Here is a 12,229-nt window from a genome sequence, read left to right as displayed (position 1 = left end):
ATTCAAGGCAGAAGTAACACGCAATAGAGCTGTGGGCAGGACTTTTATATTAGTGGGGAAAGAGTTATATTATTGGGCAAATACAAATGTATTAATATAGAAACAACCAGGAGGGAGTATCCAGCTTGATGTAAATGTCCCTAAATGAGATCAGACTCTCTAATTATCCATGTAGTTCCAACCTCGCTACCATATCCCAAGAAGTCTAATGTATGTATTATTTTATAGTGCATCATATATTTTAGGCATGAGATATGATGTATCAAGCTTGAAACCCATAAGCAGCTGGAAAAACTCCAGTGTTTCCTATGCTATAAAATGTAATTGGAAACTATTTAATAAAAATAAATAGAAATACAAAATAACATAGAAAGGGCAACTAGGTAGTAAAGTAGAAAGAGTAATCAGGAAGACTTTTCTTCTTGAGTTCAAATTTGGTCTCAAACACTTACTAGACCCTGGGCAAGTCGCTTGATCTGTTTGCCTCAGTTTCCTCATTTATAAAATGAGCCAGAGAAGGAAATGGAAAACCACTTTAGTATCTCTGCCAAGAAAATCCCAAATGGGGGTCACAAAGAGTCAGACACTACACAACAACAAACATGGTATATATTAACTTGTGTTTTTTTTTTATCAGCATGAGCTACAAGGGATCCCTTTCTATTTGACTTTGACACCACTCATAAACCATCCACTTTCTTGGATTTTTTTTTTTGGCATGGAATTAATTCAGAAGAATGGTCAAAGAGTACTGGCCTGCTTGAAATTATAAATGTTTTCTGAGTAAAGAAATTGAGGAGGTTCCATGACTGTCAGTGAGAAAAGAAAATGTTAACAAGTGAGAAGAAAGTGGGTCTTACATAAAAACAGGGGCAAAGATTTGCCACCAGTAAGAGAAGTGCTTTGAGTTCTTCATCTGGCAGTGGGGATGAGTTGTGCTGACTTATCCATATTTCCTTACCTAGTTGTTGTTGTTGTTTTGCTACTCATGGATTCCATTAGTTTGATAGGATCCCAAAAAGACCATGGCAAGTCCTAGAGGAAATTTCCTGATTCTCTCCAAGTCTATTTCTTTTCCAACCAGCCTTATATCATCTATCTCAAATTTATCTTTCATTTATTTTGTATATGTTTAAGAACATTCTTTCATAAGACCTGGGGATTCATGTCCAAACTCTGATATTACTAACTGTGGGAAGTTGGGTTTGCATGCAACTTCTATTGGCCTCGATTTTCTCATCTGTAAAATGAGGAAGTTGGCCCAGATGGTCTCTTACATCCATTATAATTCTAGATCAGTGATTCCCAAAGTGGGCGCTACCACCCCCTGGTGGGTGCTGCAGCAATCCAGGGAAGCAGTGATGGCCACAGGTGCATTTATCTTTCCTATTAATTGCTATTAACATTTAAAAAAATTAATTTCCAGGGGGATAAGTAATATTTTTTTCTGGAAAGGGGGCAGTAGGCCAAAAAAGTTTGGGAACCACTGTTCTAGATTTATGATTCTATGAAATGTTCATCTTATCTCTGCTGAGAGAATGTAAGCTCTTTGAAAACAGGAATCATCTTATTTTTGGTCATGTGTTCCCACCACCTCGCATTGTGCCTGATACATAATAGGCACTTCATAAATATTTGCTGATTTATTGTATTCTACAGAATTACAGAATATTAGTGCTGGAAGGGATTTAGCCATCAACAGGCAGACAACAGTATTGAGACCAAGAGAGGCAGAGCCACTTGCTAAAGAATCACATTGATTGTTAGTGGCAGAGCTAGGATTAGAAGACTGGTCTTTTAGATTTCTCTCTAATGCTTTTTTTCACTAAATCACACTTGTTTTCCTTATGATTGCTGTCATAAATGGGAGTGATAGCATTGGAGCTTGGAAAGTGAGAAAATTTAATCCCATTATAAAAAAGATTGTTTTACCTTTGCACCTATGTGCCTGTTCCAGTTAGTATTATTTAGTATTTAAAAGATGCTCTACCTCCATTATCTTCTCAAACTTAGCCTCATTTTCTGTGTCTGAAATATATATCCTCTGTGAATGATTTTCCAAACAGAAGTTAAAGTGCCAGGGGTATCAAGAAGGCGTTCCCAAGGTTGTCATGGAGACCTTTTCATCATAGGATTTAGAAATGGAAAGGAACCTTAGAGATCATATATTACAACCCCTTCATTTTACAGATGAGAAAACTGGCTCAAAGATAGGATGTTCCTTGGCCAAGGTCATAGTGGTTATAAACAGCAAAGATTGCTTTATTTTTGTCTCTGTGTCCCATGAGCTTAGTATTGTGCCCTACACACTAAAGACTCAATAGCAAAAAGTCTTGAGCTCTCTAGTCTTGAGCTTATGCTGATTGATTGATGGAATGAATGAATGAATGAATGAATGAATGAATGAATGAATGAATGAAAAGTCAATACCCTAATCCAGGATAGGAGGCCATTAGTAGAAAGTTCACTGGATTTGAAACTTAGAGGACCTGAGTTTAAATCCTGCCTCTAAAACTTAACATTTATATGATATTAAGCAAATCATAACCTCTCTAAGCCTCAGTTTACTCATTTAAAAATTATGTGTCTTTAGGAGAGTGAATTAGATGATCCTTAATATCCCTTCCCTAAGCAACTAGGTGGTAGAGTGGATTGAGGACCAGGCCTGGAGACAGGAAGACTCTTCTTCTTGAGTTCAAATCTGACCTCAGACACTTATCAGCTGTGTTACCTGGGGCAAGTCACTTCATCTTCTTTGCCTTAGTTTTCTCATCTATAAAATGAGCTGTAGAAAGAAATGGCAAACCACTCTGGTATCTTTGCCAAGAAAAGCCCAAATGGGGTCACAAAGAGTCAGGCAACACAAAAAAAATGATTAAAGAACAAAAATCCTTTCTAAATCCAAATATTTGATCTCTTTAGCCCAAGTTCTTTCTGAGGAGTTCTAAATGACTAGTAGTATTCTGTAAAAACTATGGTTTGCATTCAAGGCCAGACTCACCTTGAATGTCACTGGATCACAAAATTCCACTGTGAGTCTGAACCAGGTTAAAATGTAATTGAGTAATGTTTAACAAAATAAATAAAAATATAATACAAGAAAGATAATGTTAATTTATGGTTTTCTAAGGTAATATCTGTTGGATATTGTTTCTATTTGAGTTTGACACAAATGGTCCATATAACCCTAATCTCATCTTCCCTTCTCCCTTAAATTTCATGATCTTATGAACTTAAAAGAGTAAGTAAAGCAAAAGCGTTTCAGATAGCTGCTGGGTGATGGATGTTAACTTCTTCAAGAGACCACAAGATGAAAAAGTTGGGATTTTACCACCGTAAACTTACCCTATCCAAAAGGGATTGTGAAATAGAGATTAGTTGGAAAAATGAAAACAAGATAATGGTAAGGCAGTACCATTCTGATTTCTCTGTAGACTTACTAAAGAATGCTATTTGTCATCATAGGGAAAGAAACGATTCCGAGATTGAGAGAATTGGAATCTGTGTTTGGCCCACTTTGTTGTGGCCAGGAATAGAAAGTCAAAATGATACCAAAGAAAGGTAAAATGTTTTGGGAACAATGAAAAGAGAATGGAGTACAAAAATTTGTTGTAGTCAAGTCACAATCTTTGCAGGGATGATGAATAAAAAAAAAAGGTGGGGGGGTGGTAATTGTATCCCTATGATCCATTTGATCTCTCTCATCATAGAACAGAGAGGTTCAGCATCAGGATCTAGGACCCTCTATCTGGTTGGTAGCTCATAGGAAAAAAGCAGGCCCATTTATAAGAGAAATCAAATGAAGAATATTGCCCTCAAGGTCCCCAAAGTCAAATTAGAAGCAAACAAAATCCTTACAAGAAATAAGTTGAAAGAAAGGAAAGTAGATTAGAGTTGAGACAAGAGAAAACAGAAAGGAGACACAAAGGGGATACAGGGCTTTTCTATATCAGCCATCAAATGCATATCAGTCCAGGAACAGTAGAAATGGAAGTCTAACCAAATCAGAGCTGGGCTAAGTATATTCAGTTCCTGGGGCAGGCTCAGACCTAATTGGATTTGTAATAAATTCTATTCCTGGACCATTTTCTGTTTTCTGCCCCAAACGTAGCCTTTGAAACTCTTAGTATTGCTTTAGATTATTTTGTTCCATTATTTCATGGATTTTGAAGACAAGGAAGAATAGCGAAAGCTTTACAGGCTACAATGGAGAACATTAATTTCAAAAGACAAAGAGTATGATTTGTGAGATTTTTTTTAACCTTCTAGAACAACCTCTGAAAGCTAATAGAGATTAAACCAGCAGTTTTACTTCTAGCCAAATAAACATCTTTAGTCCATAAAGTGACTCATTCATTCATTCATGCAACCATTCGTATAACAACATGCTGACTTTGAGCAATGCACTGTGCTAGGAGTTGTTGGGAAAAGAAGAAAAGAATAGAAGTGGTCTTTGGTATGATGGATAAATGGGATCAGAGACATGAGACAATTACAAAAATTGCTATTAAAAAAACAGATAAGGTTGTGTCTCTCTGCCTCACCAAGACTGGAAGGGAAGTAGCCGCTATCACGATTGATCCCATTACTGAGTGGCATGGATGCTTTGACTTGTTCTCTTTCCAACCCAGAATCATTTGCCCCTCTTTAGGCATCTTGGTGTTCCCTTCACTCTTGGGGGCCCACCATACTGATGTCAAATGGTTCTTTGTACTCTGATTGGACCAAAATGACATCACTTTGTAGGAGTATCTGACTTTGGCTGATCTGTGAGTTTGGAAAGCTCTATCACAAGTGCAAATAGTCCATATTAACATTTGGGATAGAGATATCTCTAAATTTGTGCATCTCACATTTTTTTTTTAGCCAGTGCAATTCTGCCTTTTTTCATTGAGCACAGCACCTTTTGCGATGTGGGCATGCCATGTCAGATGGTTCTGTGCCAGTGTCTCCCATGATGCCAGCTTTAGAACAGACATCAGATCAGTTTGGTACTCCTGAGCTCAAAGGGAGCCTCAGCTTCTGTGGTAGTGAGGATTGCATTTTAGGCATGTCCAGCATGAAAGAACAAATTTAAAGGGTATGAACCACTCTGGGAGTAAAGAGGAAGGAGAGTAGAGCTCTGGCTGAGGGGATCTGGGACAGCATCAAGGGAGGACTTTAGCTGTGTTTTGAAAGAAGGATCGGAACTGATCACGTGAAGGACATTCTTAGAGGAGGAAACAGGGTAAAGATGAGAAAGCACTAGGAAGTAGCAAATAGTCCTGTTTCCCTGAGTGTAGGGTATATGAAAGTTAGTAAAAAGAAATAAGGTCAAGAGAGGAACTGCTAGGTGACTCAATGAATAGAGAGCTAAGCCTGGGGACAGGACATCCTGGGTTCAAATGTGACCCCAAACACTTACTAGCTGTGTGACCCTGGACAAATCTCCAAGCCTGAGCCACCTAGCTGCCTGGAATGGGGTAAAGAGAACTGCATTCAAATCTCATCTCCCTGAGTCTTAATTTCCTAACCAATAAAAGGAAGGAGTTGGGTTAAATAGTTTCCTAAAGCTCTTCTAATTTGAAAATTCTTTTATTTTAAATTTGTGTCCTATGATGGGGGGCACCAAAGACAACTTACAATAAATAATTTTCTTCTAGGGCTGGTCTACTTCTCTCATTTTTATTTTCCTGGATTATTGCTAGGAGTTTTTGTTTTCTGAGTAGGAAAGATAAGGGGAATGGTACAAAGCAAGAGGAAGAAAGGAAGGAAGGCAAGGTTGGTGTATCCCTGGGGAAGAAGTCAGGGAAGTAAGAAGAGAAGCTGTTGGATGCTCACCTGTTTCAAGGTCTCCAGGGCTTGAGGATACAAGCCTTGGTGCTGCTGTAGTTTGCCAACTTTCATTACCTGGATGCCTCTGATGGGATGAAAGCCTGGGTAATAGAGCCTGCAAGACAGAAGCAGCAGAGAGAACAACAAACAATGTCATCCTGTCAGCTTTCACCTTCACAGTCATTGCCTCTTCAGAGAGCTATCAGGGTGGGACCACAAAGTTAGCAGTGAATTTTAATCAGTTGCTGGGAAAATTAGCCTCAGCCCTGGAGGAGAGCAGAAGTACAGAAGAGAATTAACACATTATTACTCTAACTCAAGAATGCTTTTTGCATGAAAGAAGTGACAGAGGTGGGATCACTTCTCGATCTATCACTACTGGGAGCTACAAAAGCTGGGGGTGCCTGATTCTGCGTGTGCCTGGGAAGGCTCTGATTGCAGGAACCGGCTATACAGAACTGGGGCTATGCAGTGAGCCATAGCAGGAGAGGCTTAATCCCATCAAAGGATTGGGGGGATCAGTGGGTGCTTCCAATGCCTCTGTGCCCTCTGAAGCTTGAGCTCCAGCTTGATTCCATTCACCAACGACTTAATGGAACTGGATCCAATAAAGGCATGGAGGTTATCTCTCTAGCCTCCAAGGGCCTTAATGTTTCTTCTCCTTTAAGTCATCTTTTCATTCACATTGTTGTTGACATTGCATATTTTTATTTTAATTCTGCTTATTTCTGTCCACACTAGTCATTCAAATCTTCCTCTGTTTCTTTGAATTCCTCATATTTGTCATCTTTTATTGCACAATAATTATTCCATTAATTTCCTCTCATAGTTATTTCTGCCATCCCCCATTGAGGACACTCATTTTGTTTAGTTGTTTGCCACCATGAAGAAATATGCTTTGCGTATTTGGGTGCATATTGGACCTTTGTTTCTGTCCTTGATCATCTTGGGCTATGCCCAGTAGTGGGATTTCTAGGTCAAAAGGTATGGCCATTTTAGTCACTTTTCTTGAGAAATTCCTTGAATTGAGAAATTCAGAATGGTTCTCAACATTACTGTGCTATTTGCTAAGCCCCATAAGTACTAAGCAGAATACAAGAAATACAACATTCTCTTCTTTATCTCCATATACTCTTATTGGGAACACCATATGGGATGGTAGCCAAGCAGTGTACTCATGGAATGTAAGGAACGTTCACAAAATCACAGAATCTTGAGGACCCAAATGGCTTTTTAGTTCCAACTGACCAATGAATAAAGATATAAAGGCAGGAAACAAATAGAGTCCAGGACCTGGAATCAGGAAAACCTGAGTTCAATTCCAGTCTCAGATACTTACTAGCTCTCTGACTCTGAGCAAGTCACTTTACCTTGATCTCTCGCAGTTTCTTCAACTGTCAAATGGGGATAATAATAGCACCTACATCTCAGAATTGCTCTGAGAATTAAATAATATTTGTATTTGGATCAGGTAGAACAAAAGTCAATCTAGTTTAAAGGGTCTAGAAGGGCTCCAGGGAAGAGGTAGAATTGGAGCTGGATCCTTTTGTATCTTGAAGTAGGATGTGGATAAAAAGAAGAAAAGAAGTGAAAACATTACAGGTGGGAGTAACATGAACAAAGGTGGGGCCATAGACTCCTGAAAGTAAATAAAAATAACCTTAAATATAAATATATAAAATGATACAAACACATGTTAACATCTAGACCAATCAAATTATATTCTGGAGTTTCAGGTTGCTTTCCCATTATGAAATTTGTAACAGTTTCTCCCTGTGTTCCAAAAAACTAGAAATCACTTCAAGGGTCAGAGGCATCCAAGCCTATGGAAGAAAAATTGCTATGGAATAACTAAAAAGAGAAGAAGACAAAAGCTACTAGGGAGGAAGAACACACAATTATCTAGAATATTATCAAGAGACACAGTAACATTATGGAGAGATAGAATTCTGGACTTGAAATCAGGAAGGCCTGGGTTCAAATTCCATCTCCCCTATTTACTGGCTGTGGGCCCTCTCTATACCCCAGTTTCTTCTTCATCCATAAAATGGGAATAATAATAGATTATTTAGAGTACTTATCTCAGAGGGCTGGCTACCATGAGGCTCAAATGTATTCAAAGGGTTTAGCAAACCTCAAGTATTATATAAATGCCAGTTGAGCATCAACAGGGCCCAACTTGTAGTCAAGAAGATGCCCATTCAGGTCCTATTTTTAGTACACAATAACTTCGTGAACCTGAGCAAACCATTTAATCTCTCATGCTTCAGGAAGCTAAATTACAAGATGATCTTCACCAATGGAGGCAGTTTCCATAATGGGAGTTCCCCTATACTGATGAAATTACAAGCATGGACTAAACATTACAAATCTATTATAATTACAGTGGTGATTTTTTGCCCCTTTCCGCTTCCAACAAAAATAGGGAACATTATTGACCTGAATTTAAAGGAATTTAAAATTTCTAGACAAAAGGCAGCTGCAGGACTCCGTTTGCAGACTTGAAATGCTCTAAAAAAAAAAAAAAAGGAGTCAGTCACCAGCAAATGTCCTTGGATGTGGGGTTCTATTTTTTTATTATGAGTGCAGCCTAATTAAATTTGAAAACAGAAGAGTAATTTTACACCAGTAATCACTCCGCTAAATGGTTGCATGTCATGTCAAAAAAGAGGGGGGCAGAAAGAAGTCAGATTATGCTGTGGTGGAAAAATCCATAAGGCACCTGCCCCAGCTCTACTTCCAAAGGGATTAACAAAGGCAAAGGAGGGAAGCAATAAAGGGAGGAAGAGGAGGAAGTGTGGGAGTGAGGGTTCTCTATATAAATATTTACAGAGCAATTTTACTGTTCTGGTGGGTCTGCTGATCCTTGAAGTGGGCCTGGTTTGTTTCTCAGCTGACATATGGTGTAAAAAATCACTGATACCTGGTAGAATATGAGCTCAAGGGAAATATGGTTCAGCCCACCCCATCTGGGAAAATTCTCCACCATCCAGGGTAGGAGACATCAGCTTTACTGTGTGTGACAGCCTTCAGGAAAAAGCAGAAGCTCATCAGCATAGTCTCAGAATTGTTTAAAATCTAAGTGAGACAGAAAGACCTTGCCAAAGAAGGGCTGGCCAGTTTGTTTGGGGACTACTATGTCTAAAGACTCCTGCAATCTAGACAACTCAATAAAAAAGTGGATGCAATCTGGGAAGCCTTGGGAACCAATGGAACATACTCCTCCATTGACAAACACTAAGCACTTCTTGTGTGTTGTGAGAAACCCGCCTGGAGGGATGAAAAAGAGGACAGCCACCCATGGTACCTTCCTTTAAGGAGCTTGCTCTCTAGTTAGGGAAGTCAGCTGTACATCAGGAGGATCCCTAGGGGAACCAGAAATGGTATGGAATTGACATTTGCTATCACATGCACTGCTCTAGCCAATTTATGGATCTTAGATTTGCTAAATGAATGGGAGTATGGTCTCCTGAGTATCCCCTCACAGGCCTCAATTCCTTATAAATACAGTTCTCTAAGTGAAAAAAAAAATTAAGAACCATTTATTCACACATATGGGCAGTTTAATAGTTCAAAGCAGTAAGATTTTGCAGACAAAGAATCATAGATTTAAGAGTTCTAAGGCAGAGATATAGAACTTGAATGGAGATGGGGCTCACTAAATCATATATATGGGTCACTGAGAGTATACTCTATGTTGGAGTTTTGGTTATGTTTGAATGTGCTCTTACAAGGATGACCAACATGGAAGTGTGTTTTGCATGACAATAAAAAATAATGAATTGTGCATACAACTTTGGCCAAGTTAGGCTTATATTCCAAAGAGATAAAAGAAATAAGCAAAGGACCCATATGTACCAAAAATAATAGTACTGATCTTTGTTGAAGCAAAGAACTAGAAACTGGGGGGAGAATCCGATATTAGGGGAAGGCTGAACAAACTCTGATACATGAGTAAAATGAAATAAGAGAACAAAATAAGAAATTATGAAAAAGGATGAATTTAAGAAATCTGGGAAGACTTATCTGAACTGATGAAAGGTGAAATAAAGAGAATATTTAAATTAAAACTACAACATTGTAAAGAAAAACAAATTCCAAAGACTTTAAGACCTCAAATCAACATAATGATCAACTAGGACTCCAGAGGGCCAAGTTGAAAACTGTTTTCTACCTCTTTAAAGAGAAATGATGACCTGAGGTACACTCTGAGATACATTTTTTTAAACCCTTAGAATCATTGGTTATAAGGTTTATTTTTGTTTGTTTTTAATTTTCAGAGTTGAAAGAAATTGGGTAAAGAGGCAAGAATTACTCATAGTAATAGAAAAAATAAAGGAGTATAGATGAACCAGTTTTAAAAGACATGGAAGAAAATAGGAAGTTCAGAAGGAAACACATACGGAACAGTAATCAACCATGGTAAAGTTAGTCCAGACATTAAAGGAGGGGCAAAAGGGCCAGATTTTACATGGGAAATTGTGGTTTTGTATGCAACCTTTTTTTCCTCTGTTTTTTTTGTGTATGAAAATGCTCATGCTTGCTGCTTTGCCAAGTTCAGAATATCAAAAATAAAGTTCAACAATTAAAAAAAGAAGAAGAGACTTCCGGTTAAGATGGCGGCAGAGTAAGGAGCAGCTGCTCGATCTCTCCTGACCGAACCACACAGAACCCCTCAAGGGGAAATAAAAACGAGTCCAGAGGAACGAAGGAACCCCACAACAGGGCGCAGCATTGAAGGTACACAGAATCGGGGCATTTCCACACTTTAAAGGGGTGAAACAGTTCACACTAAAACACGAGAGGAAGAAGCCCCTCCCCCACCCCCCACACCGCACAAGCGGGTAAACAGGACTGGGGCAACCAGAAAATCCCTGGCAGCCCCTGAGCCCGTACCTGTGCGCTGCAAGACGAGGGACCCCAGGTGGCTGGGACTTTCCCTGAGCGCCCACGTGGGTGAAGGCACCGCCTCTGGCCAGGACAAAGGCACCTAAAACGCAACCTTTCCCAAGCGCTGAAGGCATCGCCTCAGGGGCGAATAAAGATCTCCAGCCCACAGACTTTCACTACCTTCTGTGGGGGTGAAGGCAGGGCCCTAAGAGCATCAGTGCAGGCAAAGGCAGTGCCCTAGGCTTGAATAACGATCTCCAGCCCAGGCTTGGACCTCCAGTGAGGACCCGGTGCAGACCTGAGCGCAGCTGTGGAAGCAGCCCCAAAGACTGCTGAAGGAACCTCTGGCAGAGGGGCAGACTGGGAACTACCAGGAGGCCTGACCCCGAGGACAAGGAGACCGGAGGGCCCCCCCCCCCCCAAGCTTGCAAGACCCAGGCAGACCCGGAGTGCAAAGACAAAGCTGAAAAGGGGCGGGGCTAACAATGGCCAGCAATAAGGAAATCCAGAAGAAAAAGACCATCAAGAGAAACTCTGGAACACTGGACAACTTCTACACAGAGAAAATCCAGACAACAGAGGAGGGAAAACAAAAATCCAAACCTCCCCAAAAAAATGAAAGCTGGTCACAAGTTATGGAAGAGTTTAAAAATGAAATGCTAAGGAAGATGGAAGAAATCTGGCAAGAAAATAACAGTTTAAAAGGCAGAATTTCGCAATTGGAAAGTGAGACAAGACAACTGAAGACCAAAAATGACCAGATTGAAAAGGAAAACCAATCCTTAAAGGCTAGAATCGAACATTTAGAAACCAATGATCTCTCAAGACAACAAGAACAAATAAAACAAAGTCAAAAGACTGATAAAATAGAAGGAAACATGAAATATCTCAAGGAGAGAGTGACAGACCAAGAAAACTGGTCTAGAAGAGATAACTTGAGAATCATTAGTATTCCAGAAAAGGCAGAAATTAATAAAAACATGGACTCCATACTCAAAGAAATTATTCAGCAAAATTGCCCTGAAGTTCTACAACAAGAGGGCAATATAGGCATTGAAAGGATCCATAGAACACCCTCTAAACTGGACCCAGAAAAGTCAACACCCAGAAATATAATAGCGAAATTGAAGAGCTTTCGAGTCAAAGAAAAAATCTTACAAGAAGCCAGAAAGAGACAATTCAAATATCAAGGAGCACCAATAAGGATCACACAGGATCTGGCAGCCTCAACACTAAAAGAACGCAAGGCTTGGAATACAATATTCAGAAAGGCAAGAGAGCTGGGCCTGCAACCACGGATCAACTACCCAGCGAAACTAACCATATACTTTCAGGGGAAAGTATGGGCATTCAACAAAATTGAAGAATTCCAAGTTTTTGCACAAAAGAGACCGGGACTAATTGGAAAGTTTGACACTCAACCACAGATATCAAGAGAAAGATGATGAAAAGGTAAATAAGAAACAGAGGGAAAAGAAAGAAAACTCATAGTCTTTTAAGCTTGACTCTTTAAGGGCATAAATAA

The 12,229-nt window shown here is 39.5% G+C and overlaps 1 protein-coding gene across 1 annotated transcript in view; it reads right to left on the bottom strand.

Annotated features, from left to right (window-relative positions):
* Nucleotides 1-12,229, bottom strand: part of SMYD3 (SET and MYND domain containing 3) — a 252,590-nt gene that overhangs the window by 14,015 nt on the left and 226,346 nt on the right. The window contains exon 5 of the mRNA XM_044675986.1: nucleotides 5,821-5,929. Coding sequence (XP_044531921.1) covers nucleotides 5,821-5,929 — 109 coding nt within the window. The remainder of the gene's footprint in view (nucleotides 1-5,820; nucleotides 5,930-12,229) is intronic.

Source organism: Gracilinanus agilis, chromosome 4 (genome assembly GCF_016433145.1).
Source record: "Gracilinanus agilis isolate LMUSP501 chromosome 4, AgileGrace, whole genome shotgun sequence".
In the NCBI taxonomy this organism is placed as follows: Eukaryota; Metazoa; Chordata; class Mammalia; order Didelphimorphia; family Didelphidae; genus Gracilinanus; species Gracilinanus agilis.
This window is presented reverse-complemented; position numbering and strand designations above follow the sequence as displayed.